The 24,800-nt window shown below is 33.9% G+C and overlaps 1 protein-coding gene across 9 annotated transcripts in view; it reads right to left on the bottom strand.

Annotated features, from left to right (window-relative positions):
- Positions 1–24,800, bottom strand: part of BAZ2B (bromodomain adjacent to zinc finger domain 2B) — a 294,255-nt gene that overhangs the window by 90,920 nt on the left and 178,535 nt on the right. For 7 of the 9 annotated variants that reach the window (XM_063092915.1, XM_063092892.1, XM_063092882.1 and 4 more), the window contains 5 exons: positions 14,739–14,927; positions 10,213–10,380; positions 9,136–9,329; positions 4,255–4,461; positions 3,544–3,939 (listed from right to left, as the gene is read on the bottom strand). In XM_063092915.1, the coding sequence (XP_062948985.1) occupies positions 3,544–3,939; positions 4,255–4,461; positions 9,136–9,329; positions 10,213–10,380; positions 14,739–14,927 (1,154 nt within the window). The remainder of the gene's footprint in view (positions 1–3,543; positions 3,940–4,254; positions 4,462–9,135; positions 9,330–10,212; positions 10,381–14,738; positions 14,928–24,800) is intronic. The other 2 variants (XM_063092873.1, XM_063092906.1) reach the window with 2 other exon arrangements.

Here is a 24,800-nt window from a genome sequence, read left to right on the forward strand (position 1 = left end):
AACTTCTTTGAAGCAAAGTTTTAAGATATTTTGGTAGGAATGGTGGCTCAACATTCTGTGGGATCTACGGTAGTGGTGCCTTTAGCACAATAACATTTGAAAAAGTACACAGTTGAGAAAAATAATTTTCTTGGGAAAAATTAATTTATAAACCATTAGGCCATAAAATTTACATCTCTAAATAAGAAACAAAAAATTATTTAGCTATTAGAATCTCTTTGAAAACAGTAAAATACAGAATTAGTATAATTAAAATAATATATAAAAATAAACTAAAGTGGAATTATTAAAATATTTTAATAGAAATGGAATTGAATTTCCTAACCTAAGGTAAAATTGTGCATTGAAAATGATTGCTTTGAAATTAAAATCAGCAATGTTGTCAGCATCAGACCTGGGCCCTTACACTCAAATTAGCAAAGACTTGGTGATGAGGATTTCACAAGCGTCAATGCAGATGGAATGCCATATAAAATGACTCATTAAATATTTTAAAGCAGCAGTACTAACAAGCAGAAAGCAATAAGTAAACTTTATCTTATTTAACATCTTTACTGTACTAGTTTAGAAAATTAAGTTAATTCTTTGCAAATAAAGATTGTCACATAATATTCACACCTAAGATAATACCTCATGCAGAGAAAGTGCTTAATACTTATTCAGTGAATAAAATACGGAAAATTACACAAAATGGTTGGGTTTACCTTTTTTAAAGGAATTATTTATTTATTTATTAATCAGTACCCAAGGGCATAAAAGGAATTTTATAGCAAAATTCTTACATAAAATACTTTAATATATGCAAGATATAAATTTTCAGAAGAAAAATTTTTGTAATTGTATCACTTAACATAATTATGTCATATAATCATGTTTGTTCTTTTTTTATAGGTAGTAAACTTTCCTCCTAAGTACATAGAAGCAAAAGGGCTAAGAAAACAAAAAATTTCCTTTTGGTTTTATATCTTAGTTTTCTGCTAAAGCTCCTCATTATGATTCTAAAGAATCACTTCCCATGTAAGTTTTCAAAAATAACCAAAGATCATTTTATCCCAAGACTAGTATCAGCTATTCTTTTAGAGTACACTTACAGTCCTTTGTGATACCTAGGGTGGTGTGTAAAAAGATGAGGAAAAATATTGAAACCTATAGAGCAGCAAATCTCTTGCTGCTTTAAGATAGCCATTTAAACAGCAGTAGTACAGGAAGAGATAAGTTCAAACATCCATCCTACCTCCAAACTCTTGCCCCCTAGCCCCTACCTGAGTCTGCAGACCACAAAAAATCTTCCAGATAAAACCTAATAACAGAAAACTGACACAGGACCTACCAAATTCCACTCCTGGTCTACATATTCCAATTAATTGATTTGAATCTACACTGTAAGGATACTGAAGGATCCAATAATTAAATAACACTCAAGAAAACAATAAACTAATGAGGGACATTAGCAGGTAGCATGAAACAAATAAGATTAATTATCGTAAGAAATAAATCAAAATTCTATAAGATGGTCACAACTTATGATTATCTGACTTAATGATTTTATGATTTTTTGACTTTATGATAGTGAGAAAGTGATATGCACTCTTCGACTTGTGATGGGTTTAAGTCTGGACAAACCCATTATAAGTCCAAAGTGCGTTTTCAACTTATGATGGGTTTATCAAGACTTAACCCCATCATAAGACAAGCAGCATCTGTGTGTTAGACTGTCATATAAAGATAGACAGCTGTTATAAAAGAGATATTTATAAAATACCCTCTAACTCAATACTAGGTACTGATAAAGAATAGATAACATCATTTAGAGTTGTGTCTAACATGAATGTCCATTTACATTATCTTCCATTAACTACCATTATCATTTGAGATAATTTGTATTATAATTTCTGAATGATATCTAGTTAGCAAGAACACCAAATTTTTTCATCTTAATCCTGAGATTTAAAATCAGAATGCTTGGTTTAAATCCTTTTTGCCCTTAACTTGTTATGCAATGTTGATTAAGCGACCTAACTTCTGAGCCTTAATTTCTCTACCTCACAAGATTTTGCAAGGATTAAATAAGATCATATGTGTAAAAAGCCTAGCTTGGCTACATTTATTAAGCAAGTATTTAATAAATGACTTTGTAATAAGTAGTCATATAAAATTCTTATTTAGAGAAACATTTAAGAAACCCTTTGAAAAAAATTAAAGAATTTCGGAATACGGATAACTCGATGTGGCTCTGTAAATTCATTTATCTTAAAATGGGACAATATATTAATAAAAAATTAAAATAACCAAATATTGCAATTTTTAATTTGCTTATTTTACTTGTGGAAAGTCAATAATGTGATGCTGATAATACCTCCTTGTGTCTGAGCAATGCATTATATGTCATATGCATGATATTATAAAGCTATCAGTCATTCCATTTAGATGAGTGGTTCTCAAATCTGGATGCACATATGAATCACCTGGGAAGCTTTTAAAAAATCCAATACTTTAGTTCTATCATAATGGATTAATTTAATTGTTCTGAAGAGTATTTTTCTCAGTTTCCTAGGTGATTCTAACGTACAGTTAGGTTTGAGAACCAAACATTTAGATTCTCAAAAAAAAGCTGATTTGTTCAAGTCACTTTTCTTCGACCCTGTTCTTAAATTCTTCATAGTAAGAGTCAATAGACAAGAACATTGTGACTTTTTCAAGAAGGAAAGGCAGCATACCACAGTTGTTAAGAATAAGGACTCTAGTACCACACTGCCTAGGTTTGAATTCTAGCAGCATCACTAACCAGCACTGTGATCTTGGGAGAGTTATTGAAGTTTTATGAATCTCCATTTTGTCATCTATAAAGGGGATAATAATATGAGTAGCATTCGTAGACATTATCATCCAATGAGTAAATGCATTTTCAAAACTTAAAACAATAGCTACCAAATAGCAAGTGCTCTAGAAGTGTTATCTAATTATTAGGAAGCCAAATGATAATATTTGTAACTAAAGCACAGGATATTGTGTTCAAACATAATAATTTTCTACTCTGGTTTGATTCTAGAATAAAAATCAGTGATCATTTAATTATTAGAACTCTACGAAACATATGAATGTAGACTATGTAGTAATATAAAATCAATAGCCAGAAAAACAAAGATGAAAAAGTTCTCAGAAGAGTGGTTCTGGTGATTGTATAAGTAAAAGTTACATGTCACATAATTCATTAAGAATGGCAAAGGAACATGACTCAGAATTTTTACACTTAAAATTTATAAATTTTAGGATTAAAGAGGGAAATTACTCGAGTTCATTTCTTTAAAAAAGAACATATTGATATTAGAAAAAAAGAACATTAATTTTAAAGAAAAGTAATTGTGCAGTTTGTCTTATTCAAACATACTTATCTTCTAATGCTAAATCATTAGACCTGGGGAGAAATGACATGACTGTGTTGCCAAAAAATATATTAAACAGATATATATGTGAATATAAAACCAGAGAAATTTAGTTTTCTTATGTACATATTCTATTCCTGTAGACTAATTTTTAACTCACCCGTTTCGATCGTAATTCACTGGTCAAAGGACTAGATTCTTCAGAGGTATTTTTATTCCCTGCTTTAAGTACATCAGGAGAAGGAACCATGAGTTTCATATAAGTTTCCTTTTTGGCTTGGTTTACCAAAGATAAAGGTTTCACATTGGACACCAATCCCGTAGACTGTATTACACTGGTGTGTTTGTTCACAGATTCCTCCTTTGCCTGAGAGCTTTGGAAAATAAATGGAAGCTGCTGTGACAAAACCTGAGGCTGCTTCTGCTGGGATTGGAATGATGAGTGAGTCTGGGATTCAGACACAAGAGGTAATGGCTGGTGTATTCTTTTTTCCTGGGCTTTTTCAGTTGCTTTCTGTACATCTGTTTTTGGGTCTGAAATACCATGTAATAGCACCTGGAAATAAAAATTTAAAGGCAACTTATTAACATCTATTAAGTCAAAAAACATCAAGCAGTAAAATTTGGGAGGAAAAAAAGTACTTTAAAAAGTGTTCCTATTGATTTATGATAGATATATAAAGCTTACTAAAACTAAAAATAAACCAAAAGTCCCTTTGAAAATGTTTCTCCATCTCCTTTTCCTTCTGTGCAAAAGTAAAAAGTCAAGGTAATGATTAACTTTAAACCTATAGTCTTTGAGAGTGAAGATAAATCAGTTAATTCTTACATACGAGTCATGTTTGGATATTGTCCATGAAACAATTTATACCTGGTTGTTACTTTTATGCTGTGCTTCAGTCTCTGAGTCAGAATCATCATCTTCACTTTCTTCAATACTTTGATCTTCTTCCTCCTCTTCATCTTCCTCTAGATCATCTGAATCACTACTACTAATGCCTTCACTTGACGTGTCTGATGATGTGCCTGAATCACTATCACTGTTGCTAGAACTTTCCATAGTTTTCTTCCTTGGTTTCTGGATAAAGACAAGTTATTTGGCAGGACTTTATTTTTGGAAAAAAATTCAAGTTTCAGTAAAAGGTATACTCTTTTAATTTTCCAATGATATTTCCAATCTCAAAATGTCTTTGAGGAAAAAGGAAAATGTCACATATTGTAAGGGTAATTATTTAACAAACTGATCAAATTAACTTATTTGAGAGGAATTCTCCAATAAAACAAGTTCCAGCTCTGTCACATGTAGAATATTGAAAATATCAATATAGTATATACATAAGATCTACTATATGAATGTCATGCTTCAAAATGCATGACAGATTAAAAAGAGCAGTATGCAAAATAATAATTCTAATGGTAATACGTATGTTGAAGTTATATATTTACCTTCAATATTCTTTCTTTATGCAGACAGTGAGTCAGCAGTCAACTATTTACCTACAAGATACCAAATATTTACCTATAAGATACTAAACATACCTTTCTAGGTGCTGGACTACAACAGTATATAAGACGGAGTCCTGGCCTTCCAAGAGACTTATGTTCTAGTGGTGGTGATGGTAAGAGGAAGGGTTAGATAGATGCTTAATATAAAAGCAAATAACCCATAGAGTAATAATTTCCATAGATGAGATAAAATAGGTAGCAAAAGACTTATAGGGCTGTTTTAGTTAGGGCCAAGGAATTTAATTGCTTATATTTCATATCAGAAAAGATAGAAAAATATAATAAAGAAGAAAGATTTATTTCTGGAACATTTAAGACTCTATAGGAAAAAGAAAATCCAAAGCAAGTAGAAAGCTCATATAGTTCAGTGGTAAATTCATAACCTGCAACCATCAGCACCATCCATCTCTAGAACTCTTTTCATCTTGTAAAACTGTAACTCTGTATTTATTTCACACTAACTCCCCATCTCTCCTACCCCCAGCCCCTGACAACCACCATTCTACTCTGTCTCTCTGATTCTGACTACTTAGAGTACTTAATAAATGTGGAATTATACAGAACTTGTCTTCTTATGACTGGCTTATGTGACCTTGCATAAAGTCCTCAAGGTTCATTTACATTGTACCAAATATCAAAATTTCCTTCCTTTTTAAAGCTGGATAATATTTCACTGAATGTCTGTACCCTATTTTGCTTATCAATTCATCTATCAATGGACACGTGCGTTGCTTCCACATTTTAACTACTGTGAATAATGCTACTATGAACACTGGTAAATAGATATCTCTTTGAGACCCTGCTTTTAATTCTTTTACACCCAGAAGTATAATTATTAGATCATATGACAATTCTATTTTTAATTTCTTGAGGAACCATCATACTGTTTTCCACAGCAGCTGTACCATTTCATATTCCCTAAAATAGGATATTTTCAAACCATAAAAAATCACGTTTTTAAACAATCACAAGGCTACTATGGGAACAATAACTTGTATGGCAGCAGGATTAGAAGTTACTTAACCTTGAATTATTTTATTTTTTTCTAAACAGGCTGGATGTTTGTATACCTTAGTTTTGAAATTTACTTTAATTAATTTAAAATATTTATATTTATTCTAAAGATATACACAGATAATGAGGGAATTGGACTTAATCAGTGACTTTCATTGAGGATGCCTGAGATAAGCACCCCATCCCCCAGAGGGATATCAAAATTAGCTAAAGAATATTTTTCCAAACTGCACATAAAAAGAGCTAATGAAGTAATTTTTAAAAAGGTTTTAACATTGAAAAATACTGGGTAAAAAGTAGAAAATTTTCTTCTTTATTTCCAATGCCCTTCATCTCCATTTTACTTAAACAATCCACTACCACAAACTCATGCCAGGCCATGTATTATCCAAAAGTGCTGTTCTTCTGATGTCTTAAGTTCTAGCATGCCTCACTTTAATAGCTAATCTCTCTATAATGTTACTTTGACTTAGCTGTCTATAGACACCATATGATACCCTAGAATCTATTTCTTTATATTATAAATAGGTATCTCTGTACATTTTTACTATGTGCTCCTGGCAATAGTTTTTAGTTTGACACTAATGACATGAACTGGTTCATATTCATGCCTCCAAAGTCTTGCATAATGCCTTGTACATTGTGAAGACAAAGGACATTTTAAATTTTAGATTTTACTAGATTTTAGCACTACTTCTAAAAGATAGGATAGTGAAAGATTTAAAAGCATGTGTGCTTAACTTTTAGAAATACATAAAGAAATATATCCAATGATATGGTATCTGGAATTTGCTTCAAAATAGTATGGGAGTCAGAAATGGGTGGTGTTTCAGTCAGTGCTTGGCATGCAGAGAAGCTGGCAGCAGCTCAGGAAATGGGCCCTTATTGCTTACACTAATGGGAATGCCCTTGATAAGAATCATAAGAGAGAAGAGCCGGGAGCACTTGAAGAGTAACAGGTGGAGAGAGTATGACCCTGAAACCTGTGTCCCTGGGGGGAAATAACCAAGAGTCTTTCATCATGTTTGCTCCAGTGCTCAGTGGTATGGCTTGAAAAAGAAAGAAAAAGTTTGTCTCAGGGCCTAAGTATTGTACTGTTGAATTTTGTGATGGGTACCATTAAGCTTCTTACTATCACCAGATAGATGACCTTTCCCCAAGCCCTCAAATGGGCATGCTAAACACTGGAAAACAACTATCTTCTGTTGAGAAGGGAACTGAAAGATCTAGAGGAAGTATCTCTATCAAATATGGTCAGCGAAAGAAAAGAAACTTTTATTTGTTCTGTTGATCCTGGAAAATATATGGAGCTTGATGCTGTCTTGAAAAACAACAAAGAAAAACTTGACAAAATAGTTTCTTAGGACTAAAAGTTGGAGCCTAGGATGCGTGTTGTTCGAATTTAAAGTTCAGATCTATATCATTTGCAGTCAGTAGCTACCTACGTCTTGCTATTCTTGCTATGGTGTGTCAGAAGCTTCCTAGACCCTTTGATATTTCAGCTGAGACAGTGAAGACCATGCCGTATGTAAGATCATAAACTTTTGACTCTCTTCCACTGAAAAACCAGGCCCTAAAAGCAGTTTTCATAAAATGTAGAAGAAAAGACACAACTCTAGTTGTCTTTGTTTTCAAAATGTCTGAAGTGATGCTAAGGCCTTAACTTGGAACAAACCAAGACCTTTCACTGAAGAAGAAATTACATATGGGTGATCTAATACATAATACTTCAGATCATGGAGCTGGAGAGGTCTCAGCTTACTTGGTTGGATAAATGAAACCTAAACCTGAACTCAGTGGTGCCCTATATTTTATAAAGTTGAGATGTCAGAGCTTCCCTGGCATGTGTGAAAGAGAGAATCCAAAAGTTTAGAGTGATCATGATGTTGGGGTGAATTTACCCAACCCCACTCACCCACCCCACTCCTGGTATCAATTCTATAGCAGACAAGATCTAGTCAGAAGGCAGAAACAACATTAGCAATCTGTACAGAAAAATTTAACATAATTATTAAATAGCAACAGAAAATTTACTACCAAGAAGGATAAAGAGAACTCTTAAGAATACGGGAATAGGAAACGTACGGAATAACCACTTTCTGTAGGACTGAGGTATAATACTGAAATAAAGATAACTTTGGCAGAGGGCTTTTTTCCTCCAACCCCCCATTCACCCAAGGCTGAGCTTCAGACTTTGCTGGAGAGGATGTGGCTATTGCCCACTGGATAGCAGACAGGGTCAATGAGGTATCATAGGTTAACGCTGGCACACAAGAAAACACTGCCTGCTGGGATGCCAAAAAAGCTTGGCTGGGAACCTGGTAGCTAAAGTGCCAGTAGAATTAGCTAGAAAACCACCCACTGGTTTCCCAGCAAAACTTGCTAATAAGCTGCCTGCTGGGATGCCAATGAAACTCACTAGATGGTGTGTACCACTGGGTTCCCTGGCCACCACGGGATCTCCTCAACACCACCAGCAGAGAAGGAATCAGCTGGCAAGAAAGCTAACCACTAGCACCCACAGCACAAGAAAAAGTAGCAAACACTGGAACCAGAAACAAAAGTCCTTCATTTTCCAGTGTTCCACCTGGACCCTCAATTGACAAGGCCTAACATTGTGCCAGTTGGCAAAGGAGAAAAGGGTGAGTTTAGAGCCGAGAGGCAATAAATTGATAACTTGCACAGTCGGGGATAGAGATAAAATAAATTTGGGCATGGTTAGATAGCTGTTGAAGCTGAATAATAGGTACACAGAATTATTACATCTACTTTTTATATTTGAAATTTCCCATAATAAAAGGTTTTTTTTTTTTTCTCCAAAGCGTTGTCTCTGGAGTCAACCTACTTGGCTTCAAATCCCGGCTCAGCCAAATACTGGCTAATTATTTTGGTGTTTTGTTTCCCCATTTGTAATAACAGTATCTACCTCATCTGAGGTACAGAGAGGACTGAAATAGGTATTACATACAAAGCAATTAGAGCAGAGCTGGTATATAGTAAGTTCTCTATACATTTTAGCTATTATTACTATTTATATTGTTTACACTGATGCTGACAATTTTAATTTTTTAAGATGTATAATATTAATACCACAGCATAAAAATATACATCTGCAAAACGAGACGTTGGTAATTCATAAGAAGTTAATCAGTAGATTCCAGTGGCTTGACCTTTAGAATGCTAACTTTATATATAGACCTGTAATATATTTGTCCTTCAGAGAATGACTTACTTTATCTTTGATTTTGTCAGCTCTAGCATCCAAAGGCTGGTTTTTGCTTTGCTCCTGATTACATTTTCGATTTCCTCCACCTGAGCTTGTACTTTTAGTTTGTCCCATTGAACTTGAAGCAGTAGTGGACAGTACAGATGTGTTGATACCAATTACAGATGATGTACTGTTTCCATTTATTGACCCATTTACACCTTGAAAATAAAAATAAACATGTTTATAAAATGGAGTATTATTCAGCCACACAAAGGAATGAAGTACTGATATATGTATAATGTGGATAAAACTCAAAAACATTATAAGTGAAAGAAGCCAGACAATATTCACAATAGATAAATCTATAGAGACAGAGTGCAAACTGGTGGTTGCCAGGTGCTGGAGTAGAGGGGAATGGGTATCAACTGCTTAATGGGTACAGGGTTTCCTTGCGGAGTGATGAAAATGTTTTGGAACAAGATAGAGGTGGTGGTTGCACAATACTGTTAATGCATTAAATGCCTCTGCATTGTCCACTCTAAGATGGTTAATATTATGTGAATTTCACTGCAATTAAAAAAAAACATGTTTAGAAAGATAATTAAATGCAATATTCCCCTTTTAGAGCAAACACTCAAGTAAAAGGAAAGATAATAAATCAGGTAAAATGCTATTATCAACTTTCAAATGATATTCTAACAATAGTTATTAATTGCAGAAATATTAATGATCACTTAAAATAAAAACAGAGTAGCAGGGTATTAGTTTGAATGAGGATAATGTTTAACTGCAGAAGTAGTAACATACTATATTAAACTGCATATAGGGAGATAATGAGATACAGAGGAAAAAGCAGTGGAACTGGGTTCAAATCCTCACTTTTCCACATTTGTATGTAAGCAGCATTTTCCTGAACAACTTACTTAACCTTGGCAGCAAAAAGGGAATACTTCTAATCTCAAGGAATTACTGTAAGGATTAAGGAAGACCATGTGAAAGTGTCTAACACAACACTATAAAAATGTTATTGTTTCTGAACTCTACTGAAAATAGGTATTGAAATGAAAGATTTTTAGTACTTCACTTATTGAATATGGATACCTTTTTCGGGACCATTTCGATTACTTTTTCCCAAAGTCCTTGAATGGAATGAAGAAGAATCATGATTCTGGCCTGGAGGGGCAAACAGTGGTGGGATTCCCAGTAACGGTGGAAAGAAGCTTGCCCCAGTACGAGAATGAACATCTGTTGCTCGCCACCATTCTGCACCTCAAAACCAAACAAACCAAATGAACAAAAATATTTGAATTAACCTTCTATTTAATGTAATGACTGCTTTCTATGTTTTATTACTAAAAGAAAAAAAGTTTCATCTTGGAACAGAATTGCTGAACTGCACAGTTCTGATCATCTTTCTACTGATAAACAGCTAATTAGAACTTCTCACTCATCACTCTTCTCTCCGGGCCAGTATCCAAAGATTTTCACTTAGCAGCTCTCTAGAGTTCAAGCTTATAAAGAGCAAATTCACAGTTTTAAAAGTAAAACTGAAAACTTGGAATGTAACAGAACTATTTGACTTTTTGATGGCTTATACCATATTCTTTCTAAATCAGTAAAGAAAATATTACGACTATATTACAAGGGCACTTCAAAAAGTTTATGGAAAAATAGAATTGAAAGATGATATGAATGCTTCCATGAATTTAAGGTTACATTTAAAACCTATGTTCAGAATTTTCTCAAATTATACACAATATAAACCTGGCTTTGATAAATCAGGTAGTCTAAATAATAGTACAAGACTACTGTAAATCCAGAATTATACCTCAAATGCATTTATGAAAGAAAACATTGTATAGTCAAACAAAAATATAAATATAGCAAAATCAGGAACCTTTTTTTGGTCTAAGAAATTAAGTTGTCAAAGGAGATTTCAAAAACTAGTAATTTCGTATTAAAATATAAAAGACTTGCAAAGTTTATCCTCTTAAAGTTAATGAAGAAAGCTTGTATTTTATTTATCCTTCTACTCATAAATTATAAGTAACAATGATGGTTTTATCAATATAAAATTACCAAATGGTAGGAAATCATCAAATGTAATTTAGATATTCAAAGAGTGGCTCTTAGTTAAAACTTTTGGAAAAGGAAATAAGCCAAATTTTATAAAATACATTTCTCAAGGAAGGGTGGAGATTAAAAAGAGATTTGAAAATAATCCGAAGGACAGTCCTGCACTGCCCTATCTAAAATCTTGTAAACAATGTTCTCCAACGGTCTAACCTACTAAATTACCAAAAAGTAAAAATCTTTCAGACAGATCTTCCAAAAGTTATGGTATATTTTTCATTGACTGTAATAACCATGAGAAAATGAGGAAAAACAAAAACAAAAAACCGACCCACAATAATATAGTATGGGAAAAACTCAAAATTATCAGTATACTGTATTATATGATCTTTAAAGCTTTTCTAGGAATATTCCTTCATTAATAATAAGATGTAAAGTAATAGGCACCTTCATTATAAATGGGAAAATCTGGTCTAAAAAAAAGTGAAATATTCATGGTAGCTGCAACTCTCAAAGGTCTAAAAACAATATAAGCAGAAAACTGCGAAAGCTATTCTTCTGCACTGCAGGAAAGCATTACTCTGTGAAATGACACCAATGTATATTTGGCCATGCCTGAGTGATGGGAACTAAACCAAGATTAACTATACAAAAGCATTAATCATTTATCCACTGTTTAGATGAAAGAAGTACAATAATATAAGAAGAAAAAGTGTATATTTTGGGATTTTATCAGCACAGTCAGTATCTATTGTCATGTATAGGTTTGAAAATTAAGCTCAACCTAGCTGATAAAAGGGACTGAGGTTTCACAAAGATATTTACGTTATCAGAGTCTGTAATTACAATACTAATATTGAATGTATAGACTTTGTAAACAATCACAAATTGGGGAGGTAATCAAACTGTAATAAGTTTCAAATATTTTAGACATAATTAAAATCAGAATAAACATAAAAATATACTCCAGAATGTCAATGGTGAATAAGCACATGGTATGAATTCGAGTAAACAATGGGAAAATGCGTGTTATAAATAAGCTGACACCACAGAAGAAAATACAAAACGAGTGAATAAGATCATCAAATAAAAAGATTAAAACGGTAGAGCTTCTGAATATGAACTTTATAAATATCTGATATTATTTCATAGGAAATAATATAATTTTTGTTGACAAGTTTGCTTATTTTCCAAATTTAAGGAAATAAAAGACAAAATTTAGTCACTTACAAACTAGCTTATTGATAATATGAAAAACACAATATAGGAATCACATAAATCATGATAAATTTCTAAGTATACTCAAGAGATAACATTGTAGCAGCATTAATTATATTCAATTGAAAGATTTTAATATTTCAGAGGATATACTGAATCTCAATTTGAACCTAGAAGATTTAGCAGAATTTTGAAATCTTTTATACTTGATAGAGCCAGATACTTTACAAAAATTCATGGTAATATAATATTAAAATGTAACGATAAAAAAATTACAAGTATTTTAAAAGAACTTACTATGAAATTCTATTTCCATATAAAATGGAAATAACTTAATTATACTAATATTCATTAAATAATTTTATATTTGTTGACTTAATCTGAACTGCAGAGTAATTCAGATGTACATAAAATTTAAAAACAAATTATTCCTCATTTAAAATTCCTAATAATGTCTGCCATATGTGTCCTCATTTATTTTTACTGGGTGACTTTAAAGATTTGTCAATTTGGTTTCCCTTCTGAATAAAGGCAATTATTGAGAATTTATGTTTAAGTTATAGTACCAAATCTACAACTTAAACAAAATGAGTCCTCTAAAACCAGTTACAGTCTCTGCCCATAGTATGCTCACACAGGCATGCTTTTTAATCACTAAAGACTCTGTCTTGTAATTATCTGTTTATTAGTTTCCTAAAAATTACACATAACATAAAATATACTACACGTTAGTGTATTCCTCAGTAACTGGCTAGTGCACAGAACATAGTAGATGCTTAAAGAACTTTGTAGGTTAAATAAATGAATGAATAGTTTATGTAGGGTGGGGAAATTATTAAATTTTTTCTGTACAATGGAAGTTATCAATATTATTGAAGTCCAGATGAGTAATTTTTTACACTTGTTAACCATAATTCCAGGGCAGAAGTATTTGATTTTAATAATACAGGAATTACATTGTGGTTTATAAATGGCCAAAAGCAATACTATAATAAACTATGATAAAACAATAAAAAAATTTAAGATATCAGTTAATATCTATATTATTATCTATTTTTATTTTTGTTCAGAATCTTCTGTTTTAGTAAATATCTGTTGAATGCTTATCTACTAAGGAAGCATGCTAAAAACTAAGTTCCTATCCACATTTTTAAATGGAATATTAAGAGCTACCTTAACACTGTCTCCTCACATTACTCCTCTCCACCATCCCCTCTTGCCCAGACAAGTGAATTAAAGGAATAATAAGACTCAAGAAATAATACTTGAAATATACATTTAACCATCTATCCTTTCTACAAACAATGTAAATGAGATACTCGTTTCCTTTTAAAGAAGTACTTGAAAATTTATTAACCATTAAAAGTAGGCAAGAGAAAAAAATAATAATAGTTACCAACTAGGGAATAATTATGTGTGCCAGACACTGTATTCAACACTAAACATGGCTTATCTCCTTTCATCATCACAAGAACCCTATGAGGTAGATAAAATTTGAGGCTGATAAATCAGATAACTTGTCCAAGGTCACAGGGTTATGAAGCAGCAAAACTAGATTTAAATTCAGGTCTATTTGTCTTTAGAAATATGTTGTAATGTTTTAAACTATTTTACATACATTAGAACATGCATCCCTTACTAAACTTTATTAAAGTAAAATTAATTGCTGGAAAACACATTTAAGTCTAGACTTTTAAGATAACAAGACAAATTAAGGCATGTTTGTCTAAGTTAAGTTTTAATTCATATCTTACTGAACTACTGAATCCTCATAATCTGTAGAATTTTGGATAATACTGGTCCTCTTACCACACAAGTGATACACCTCTACAGTTGTTTTGATTACATATGGAAAAATGTAGAAATTTAAGAGTCAAGCTCATCTTAACTACAACGCGAAGCAAGAACTCAAATTACAAGTGTAGTAATATTCATTATAAGAACTGTACTTCAGTTTTACACTGTAAATTAAATAATTATTTAAAAAATCAAATAAAGCTGAAAAATTTTTATCAAATTCTACTCTTACAATATGTACATTTCTCTGTTGTACTTCAATAAAAAGCATGAGAAAAACTGGCTTAATTATTCCCCTCTGTGGCACATGCCTATTTCTCTAGCTTAACACCTGAATACCTAATTAACTGCCCTGCCACTTAACACACAGTGCGTTTTATTTTTCTGTACATGATAAATAGGATTGAGCCAATTCTTGCACAAGAGTTTTAATACACCAGGCATTAGACTATTCCTTTTTGTTCAATTTAATAAACAAATTACTGCTTGAATTTTCAAGCTTTCCTCCTTTCCTTGAACACTTTGTAACAGATGTTTACCTGGAAAAGATGCTAGTTGGGGATGTGCGGCTAAGGCTGTGGGTGTACCAAGTGTCCCCAAACCACCAAATTCTGAATGCCCTGAGCTGGCTGAATGTAGACCAAAGACTGGGTGGCTGACCATTGGGAAGGCACTCGACACTGTGGACAGGTTAAACAGTTGATCCCCAGCTGCTCTGAATAAATGTCCTGGGAGGGAAAAAAACACACTTGAAGTTGTACTATAAAAACAGATGAGATTTATCTGATTTCAGCGGTCATAGTTAAAACTGATAATAATTTCTTATCTATGAAGTTTTTATTTTACGTTTTTTCTTCTGCATGTCTACTTTTTAAGCCCTACAGAAGAAGATACTTCTAGAAACACAAAGTACTCTAAAAATAATTAAAATGAATGGTATAACCTTATTTACTTTGAATTTGAGATTTGAGAACCAATGTTTTAAGTAAATAATTTTCATTAATTAAAATAGTTTGAGCAGAGGCAGTGAGGCCAATTTTCTGTTAATACATGTACATTAATATATCATAAAATGTTTTTCATAAGAAGGAAAATTAACACATCTTATTAATCCAAGGTTGAAAATCAATGAAATAGGTCCAGAATTTGTCACCAAGGCATTACTCAAATTATCACACACTCTAGGCAACGAGATCCCAGTTTCCATGTGCGAGAATTATAAAGCTCATTCTCTATCTAATACCTCTTAAGTGAAAAGAAGAGCTTGATAACAAAAAGGGACAATATTCTAGTCTAATAAAACAGTGTACAAGACAACATAAGAATTTAATGAATAAACTTACTAAGATATTTCTAAATGCATTCACAGGTGGCTATCAATATAAAAATCATTTTTTAACTTTCTGATAGTAATGTAATATTCAATTCAAATGAGTGTGACTTTTCAATCTGCACTTTTACTCTAAGAAGAATATAGTACTAAGGGTCATAACCCTAGGTTGGATGTTATATGATCAAAAACATGACTTATTTTTCATAGTCTGCAGGAAATTGGCAGAAAAATTTTTTAGTACTTGGAAATCTTCCCTTTACTTCCAAGAAATAATTAAGGTTCCCCAGCTTGCTACTATGAAAAGAGAATATCAAACCCCACACTCCAGGCTATTTTAAGAATTTACTCTGTGAAAAGTACCACGCTGTGGGTAAAAATCCAAATAAGGCTTCCGTATTATTTCCTGTTTATATCAGCCCTGACTATGTACTCCAATTAAACTAATTTTAACACAATAAATTTAAATTAAAAAATGTAAGTTAAAAATAAGTACACTTTTTTTTATCACTTAGTTATCAACCAAATCTTTCATCTGCTTTCCTGCTCTCTGAAAACCAAGGGGTAGTCCTAAAAAAGGCCAGTTTACCCACAGAGACTAATATAAACTCTACATTCTTTACTGAAATAATGCTATATTCTTTACTGAAATAGGAAGATTTAAATGGCTTTAAGTAAATAAGATTTAAGTAAATTACATCAGGTATGTCTTATATCAGCCTATAAGGATGAAGTTCTGATTCAAAGTATTGCTCCCACTACAGCAAAGCACAACCAGTCTCACAGGGAAGATCCATAAAGTGTCCTTACAAGGAAGGCCCACAAAAAAACTGTGAGGTAGGAGGACAAGGAAAGGGCACAAACTTGGGGGTTGGTGTCTTTTCTAAGTCAGCCAATCTCTGTTTCTGTTTATCAAAGCCTAAACAGAAAATTGGTGAATTGGCACTTTTGTGTTATCAGAGTTCTGGACTGCATTAACACTGAAGCAGAGTCAAAATAAAATAGGGCATGCTACTGCAAAGAAAAGGTTACCCAAATGTACTATCTTTAAGACCCGTGAGAGGCCACCAGAAAGACTGCGTCAATTTTTTTTTTTTTGGGGGGGAGGCACATTCTCAGAAGCCCATCTAATTCTATAAAATAAGCTCTAAAAAAATGAGCTTGTAACCTTAAAAACCAGTGTTTATTTTCATTTGTGATTATATATAAAATCTGTTTCTCACCAATCAATTCAACTTACTGACTCAAATGTGCTTTAATCAAATGTTTTATTTATAAACATACTATGATCAGTTACATTTCCTTCTCTATCAATTTTCCTGAAAAGCCAGTTGAACTTAACATTTAGTTTCAAAGATTTTAGAGTCATCTACAATTTATATATATATATAGATAGATACATATATATATATATATATATTTTTTTTTCTGGCAGCTGGCTGGCACAGAGATCTGAACCCTTAACCTTGGTATTGTAACACTGCGCTCTAACCCACTGAGCTAACTCGCCAGCCCTGTCACTTAAATTTTATAAAATAATAATTCTTAAATTATATTTGTCAATTATATGTATGTAGCTGTGATTTCACACAAAGAAATTTGTGGGGTAAACTCAAAACTACCAAAACTATACAAAAAGTATAAAAATTCAGAACAATTGAAGTTATCAAGGGTTGGAAACTGATAGAAATACTTCTATAACAGCTAATGAATTGGCAGTAAGCAGCATTCTTAGGTGTAGAGTTAAAAATTAATTTCATTCCTGTGAAGAGCAAATGAGCTAAACCTTGGATGCTCATGAACACAAAACATGAGCAATAACTAAATGAAGGTATCACTCTTGCAGCAACAATTTAAGAACCAATCGTACATAATTTGACAGCAAAAAAGTTCTTTTCTGGGTCTAAAAAGAGGGCTGGCCATTTAGCTCAATTTGTTAGAGTGTGGTGATTATAACACTCTAGTGGTTCGATCCTTGCACTGGTCAGCCACCAAAAAAAAAAGAAAAAAAGAGTGACAGCTAGAAACAACTGAGCAGAAAATTTTAACAAAACATGAGCTTTATTCACTATAATTTCAAATAAAAAAAAAAAGTATAGACCTATACATAGAATTACATCTGTGCATAGCAACATTGCAGAGATAGGAGTTCAAATCAAGGCTACATTACTCTACTTTCTTATTCTTTCTTCTAAAATACTTGGTTAAAATAATTAGAGCATGGAAAGCACCCAAGTGACTACTGAATCCGTAGGGCCTATTCCTTGTTGGTGGGAAAACATTTACTGTTGTATTTGGTAAAGAATACCAGGACCACATTACAATGATTGTAGTGATACCAGTCATTATCAAAAATACCACATGAAAGGGCCGAGCCCGTGGCGCACTCAGTAGAGTGCAGCGCTGGAAGCGTGGCGACGCTCCCGCCGCGGGTTTGGATCCTATATAGGAACGACCGGTGCACTCACTGGCTGAGTGCCCGTCACGAAAAAAACGACAAAAAAAAAAAAAAAAAAAATACCACATGAAAGCCTTCCTCTGTTATATATGGGAAAAGTCACACTACAGAAGGAAAATAGTTTAATAATGCATTTCATCATTTTACTGCATTTTGCCTTTATAGCAAGAATCTAGAACTCAGTAACATAACAAAAAGTATATTTTTCTCATAAAAAGGCTCTGTAACACTATATATAATTTTAGTATTGTTTTTCTACCACCTTTTAAAAAAACAGATAGTAATTCCATGTAAAAATCTTCTAGAATTACTCTTTATTTAGCAGTTTCAATAATTCAAACATTTCATGAGCATACCTATTAAGCATGAGGTGCTATGCTTAGTAACTAGCATACAAGGATGAATAATCCCTGACCTCAACGAACTCATGTTTTGAACATAATTCAAATAGTGCAAGACTGTTTTTTATATCACACGCATAAAACAAGTTAGTTAATATTTCAGTATTACAAATTGGTACTGTCATGTACACGACTCAGTAACATATTCCAAACACCTAAAACAATGTCTGGTACAGAGTAGATATACAATAAATTTTTAAAAAATGAATCAATTCACAGTTCATTTAGAGCAGAAGACACATATCTATGGGACTGATTCCAAAGGCTGTCAATCAGAACAGGAAATTGTCTTGATTCTTTATTCAAACTTGCAAATATGCTTCCTATTTCCTTTACATTACTTTATCAATCCTTTGTCCTGCTTTTTTTTTCTTTCTCTTTTTATACAATTTCCACATAGTCTTTTATGGCTCCTTGATTCCATTTAGGTCACATGTTGGATTTGATCACACAAAATTCTGCTACCTCCAAAATCTTAAATTCTTCAAGTTTCACACTTTAACAATAATTTCCACATTTCCATTCCCCTATTTCTTAGCACGACCTCTGGTCTCTCCCAAGGTCATCCCTTAACCCTATGTATGTCCTCCCCTCTCAATCCCATCAACATCTCTCCCACGTTAATCTTAAAAGAAATGTATTACACCTGCTTTCTATTTCCTCCCCATTTCCCAGAACCTTTAATATTTGTGAAAAGCCTCAAGCCTCCCTTCCAGTTGGTCTGTAAAGTCACTAAAGTTTTCCTAATCACTAGATCTCACTAATCTTTATTCTTTTCATTCTTAACTTCTCTAGATAAGTCTGGCATGCTTGATTGCCTCTTTTTTATTAAAACCCATTTTCATCCTTAAGCTCCAGATCACGGAACTCTCCTGATCCTCTTCTTTACTATACATCTTTCAATAATACTACTGTTTCCTTTATTGGATTTTCTTTTTGTTTTTATCTGAAATGTACACATTTCTGAAGATTCTGTCCAGCTATCTCTTTTTTCTATGCTTTCTCCTCTCAATTATTTCATGTGCTTCCACAGTTTTAACTATGGCCTCTAGTCAAATTAATTCTAAACCAGGATATAACTTTCTTGAGAGCAAAAACTGAATGTTATTCATTTAGGTATCCCTAATACCTGGCATAATCTGAAACACAATAGGTACTTAACAAATGTTTCCCACTGTTGCACTTTGGTCATGTTATTTCTTCCACTTCAGAATTTTGAAGCCTCTATAACAAGTTCTTTGACTCCTGCCCTTTGTAATCCTATCTATTCTTTACTAACCGTCTCAAAAACACACTGTTCAAGTATTCCTGAATCACCCAGATAGACAAGTTTTGGGCTTCCTTTGAACATCCATGATATATTATTCACAACCTGTCTTTTATCATACCATTACTAGGGTATAATATTATGAAGAAATCAGCCATTTCTTAATCATTTTTACTATCTACAAAATATTGCACAAAGCAAATTTATCAGTTGGCAGAGACAACACCTCATAATACCTGCTGTGGGCTACTCCAAAACAGTAGTTTTCAATTCCTCGTTTCTCTGTTCTTTTAAAAGGCTGGAATAACCAGAGGTCATTTGTGAATTGATAAAAAAATATAACATTTCATTTATTCCCTGCTTCATTTGCAAAAGTCACAATGCTACTAAAAGCTCACTGAGAAAGGACGCCATCAAGATGGCAGGACAGTCCCCAGCATCACTCTCCCCTACAACCAATCAACTTACAACTATTAAAAAGCAAAGACTGCCAACCTGGGACCACTGGAGCTCAAGGGAAGAGGAGGAGACACATGCAGAGTTTGTGAAGGCAAGAAAAGGTGCAGCAAGTAGGAGAAGGGGCCATTCTATTTCAAGCCCTGGCTGCTTAAGGGCCAGCCAGGTGAGAAGCAGGAAAAAGCTGCAGCACACTGAGCAGGAGCCAGCAAAAGCCATAGCTGAGCCCTGTGCATGAAGTTGCTTGGAGTCTGCAGGAGAGAAGAGGGCCTCAGATCATTCCATACTGGCCCCCAGGCTAGCAAGACCATTGACAGAGTTCCCACAGACCCACATAGGAGGAGCCACAGCCAACTGAACAAAGGAACCACCTAGAGGCCGGTGAGCCTCTGCAAGGGACCCATGCACAGCTCACCACACCGGAAGTGTTTCTGGTGCAGGGCAGAGGCTGGCCTGCCAGGAGAGCACTGGGTTGCGATGTGGCAACTGACCTGTTAGGGACTAGACAGGGCAATAGAACTGGAGGGGGTGCAAAATGTTGGAAAGACTCACTCCTGGGCCAGAAACCCACACAACCCAGGTGTATCTGACCTCACAAGACCCTGAAATGATTAAAATGCCAACAATTAAAACTTGAACTTAATAAAAACCCTTCCCCAGAGACTCAGCAGGAAAAGCAGCAATTTAGTTCAACCACAGAGCTCAAGTGCTTGTACCCACAGGAAATTCCCCTAATTTTGGAATTAACCAAAGGACAACAAATTAGTTCCAATGCAGAGTTTAAGCGGTGGTGGTAGGTAATAATCCATCAAAGAAATGATAATAATAAAAAAAAAGAAACCACAGACCAGAGACAGAGCTCTGATATTAACCAGTAAAGTGACACCACCAAAGAACACCTAAAAAACCTAGAAGAGGTGGCAGTCTCCTCAAATGCCCAGGCACCAACATTAAGACACAAAGATTGAGAAAGAACAGAGAAATACAATACCACCAAAGGAAACAAAGCACTAGCAATGGACCCACAAAAACAGTGAATTTGTGAAATATCAAGCAGAGAATACAGAATACCTTCTTTTTTTTTTTATGTCTGATTTATTTTATTTTATTTTATTATTATTATTTCTTTGACTTTTATTTTGTCGCTATACATTGTGGTTGATTATTGTTGCCCCTTACCAAAACCTCCCTCCATCCTCCCTCTCCTCCCTCCCACCCAACAATGACCTTTCTGTTTGCTTCTCTTATCAACTTCAAGTAATTGTGGTTGTTATATCTTCTTCCCCACCCCCCCCCCCCGGTTTTCTTTTTTTTGTGTGTGTGTGTGTGTGTGAATTTATATATTAATTTTTAGCTCCCACCAATAAGTGAGAACATGTGGTATTTCTCTTTCTGTGCCTGACTCGTTTCACTTAATATAATTCTCTCAAGGTCCATCCATGTTGTTGCCAATGGCAGTATTTCATTCGTTTTTATAGCTGAGTAGTATTCCATTGTGTAGATGTACCACATTTTCCGTATCCACTCATCTGATGATGGGCATTTGGGCTGGTTCCAACTCTTGGCTATTGTAAAGAGTGCTGCGATGAACATTGGGGAACAGGTATACCTTCGACTTGATGATTTCCATTCCTATGGGTATATTCCCAACAGTGGGATAGCTGGGTCCTATGGTGGATCTATCTGCAATTGTTTGAGGAACCTCCATACCCTTTTCCATAGAGGCTGCACCATTTTGCAGTCCCACCAACAATGTATGAGAGTTCCTTTTTCTCCGCAACCTCGTCAGCATTTATTGTTCAGAGTCTTTTGGATTTTAGCCATCCTAACTGGGGTTACATGGTATCTCAGTCTGGTTTTGATTTGCATTTCCTGGATGCTGAGTGATGTTGAGCATTTTTTCATATGTCTGTTGGCCATTTGTATATCTTCCTTAGAGAAATGTCTACTTAGCTCTTTTGCCCATTTTTTAATTGGGTTGCTTGCTTTTTTCTTGTGAAGTTGTTTGAGTTCCTTATATATTCTGGATATTAATCCTTTGTCAGATGTATATTTTGCAAATATTTTCTCCCACTCTGTTGGTTGTCTTTTAACTCTGTTAATTGTTTCTTTTGCTGTGCAGAAGCTTTTTAGTTTGATATAATCCCATTTGTTTATTTTTCCCTTGGTTGCCGGTGCTTTTGGGGTCGTATTCATGAAGTCTGTGCCCAGTCCTATTTCCTGAAGTGTTTCTCCTATGTTTTCTTTAAGAAGTTTTATTGTTTCAGGGTGTATATTTAAATCCTTAATCCGTTTTGAGTTGATTTTAGTATATGGTGAGAGGTATGGATCTAGTTTCATTCTCCTGCATATGGATATCCAGTTATCCCAGCACCATTTGCTGAAGAGGCAGTCCCTTCCCCAGTGAATAGGCTTGGTGCCTTTGTCAAAGATCAGATGGCAGTAAGTGTGTGGGTTGATTTCTGGATTCTCTATTCTATTCCATTGGTCAGTGTGTCTGTTTTTATGCCAGTACCATACTGTTTTGGTTATTATAGCTTTGTAGCATGGCTTAAAGTCAAGTAGTGTTATGCCTCCAGCTTTATTTTTTTTGCTCAGCATTGCTTTGGCTCCGCGTGGTCTTTTATTGTTCCATATAAATGTCTGGATAGTTCTTTCTATTTCTGAGAAAAATGTGTTTGGAATTTTGATGAAGATTGCATTGAATTTGTATATCACTTTGGGTAAATGGACATTTTCACTATGTTAATTGTTCCGATCCAAGAGCATGGGATATCTTTCCATCTCCTTGTATCCTCTCTAATTTCTCTCAGCAGTGGTTTGTAGTTCTCATTATAGAGATTTTTCACATCCTTGGTTAACCCAATTCCTAAGTATTTTACTTTTTTGGTGGCTATTGTAAATGGGCAGGCTTTCTTGATTTCTCCTTCTGCATGTTCACTATTGGAGAAAAGAAATGCTATTGATTTTTGTGTGTTGATTTTGTATCCTGCTACTGTGCTGAAATCATTTATCAATTCCAAGAGTTTTTTTGTAGAGGTTTTAGGCTCTTCAATATATAGGATCATGTCATCTGCAAACAGGGACAGTTTGACTTCATCTTTTCCAATCTGGATGCCCTTTATGTCCTTCTCTTCTCTGATTGCTCTGGCTAGTACTTCCAACACTATGTTGAATAGGAGTGGTAAGAGTGGGCATCCTTGTCTAGTGCCTGTTCTTAAAGGAAAATCTTTCAGCTTTTCCCCATTCAGGATGATATTGGCATTGGTTTGTCATATAAGGCTTTAATTATGCTGAGATACTTTCCCTCTACACCTAACTTATAGAGGGTCTTTGTCATGAATGAGTGCTGAATTTTATCAACTGCTATTTCAGCTTCTATAGAGATGATCATATGGTCCTTGTGTTTGACTTTATTAATATGGTGTATCACATTTATTGATTTGCATATGTTTAACCAACCTTGCATCCCTGGGATGAATCCCGCTTGATCGTGGTGAATAATTTTTCGTATGTGTTGCTGTATTCTGTTTGCTAGTATTTTAGTGAGGATTTTTGCATCTATATTCATCAAGGATATCGACCTGTAATTTTCTTTTTTGGTTATATCTTTACCTGGTTTTGGTATCAGGATGATGTTTGCTTCATAGAATGAGTTTGGGAGATTTGCGTCTGTTTCAATCTTTTGGAATAGTTTGTAAAGAATCGGTGTCAATTCCTCTTTGAATGTTTGGTAAAATTCTGCTGTGAATCCATCTGGTCCTGGGCTTTTCTTTGTTGGGAGCCTTCCAATAACAGCTTCAGTCTCCTTTATTGTTATTGGTCTGTTCAAATTTTCTACGTCTTCATGGTTCAGTTTTGGGAGCTTGTGTGTGTCCAGAAATTTATCCATTTCCTCCAGATTTTCAAATTTGTTGGCGTATAGGTGTTTATAGTAGTCTCGAATGATTCCTTGTATTTCAGATGAATCAGTTGTAATATCGCCTTTTTCATTTCTAATTTTTGTTATTTGAATCTTCTCTCTTCTTTTTTTCGTTAGCCATGCTAATGGTTTGTCAATTTTATTTATCTTTTCAAAAAACCAACTTTTTGATTCATTGATCTTTTGTATTGTTTTTTGGGTTTCAATTTCATTCAGTTCTGCTCTGATCTTAATGATTTCTTTCCGTCTGCTAACTTTAGGTTTGGATTGTTCTTGTTTTTCTAGTTCTTTAAGGTGAAGTGTTAGGTTGTTCACTTGCCATCTTTCCATTCTTCTCAGGTGAGCATTTAATGCAATAAATTTCCCCCTTAATACTGCTTTTGCAGTATCCCACAGGTTTTGGTATGATGTATCATTGTTTTCATTAGTTTCAATACATTTTTTGATTTCCTGCTTGATTTCTTCTTGGACCCATATGTCATTAAGTAGAATGCTGTTTAATTTCCATGTGTTTGTACAGTTTCCAGAGTTTCGTTTGTTATTCATTTCTAGTTTTAATCCATTGTGGTCTGAAAAAATACATGGGATAATTCCAATGTTTTTGAATTTATTGAGACTTGATTTGTGACCTAATATGTGATCTATCCTGGAGAATGATCCATGTGCTGATGAGAAGAATGAATATTCTGAGATTGTTGGATGGAATGTTCTGTAGATATCTGCCAATTCCAATTGGTCTAGAGTATTGTTTAGATCTCGTGTTTCTC

The sequence above is a fragment of the Cynocephalus volans genome, chromosome 1 (assembly GCF_027409185.1).
Source record: "Cynocephalus volans isolate mCynVol1 chromosome 1, mCynVol1.pri, whole genome shotgun sequence".
NCBI classification, from domain to species: Eukaryota; Metazoa; Chordata; class Mammalia; order Dermoptera; family Cynocephalidae; genus Cynocephalus; species Cynocephalus volans.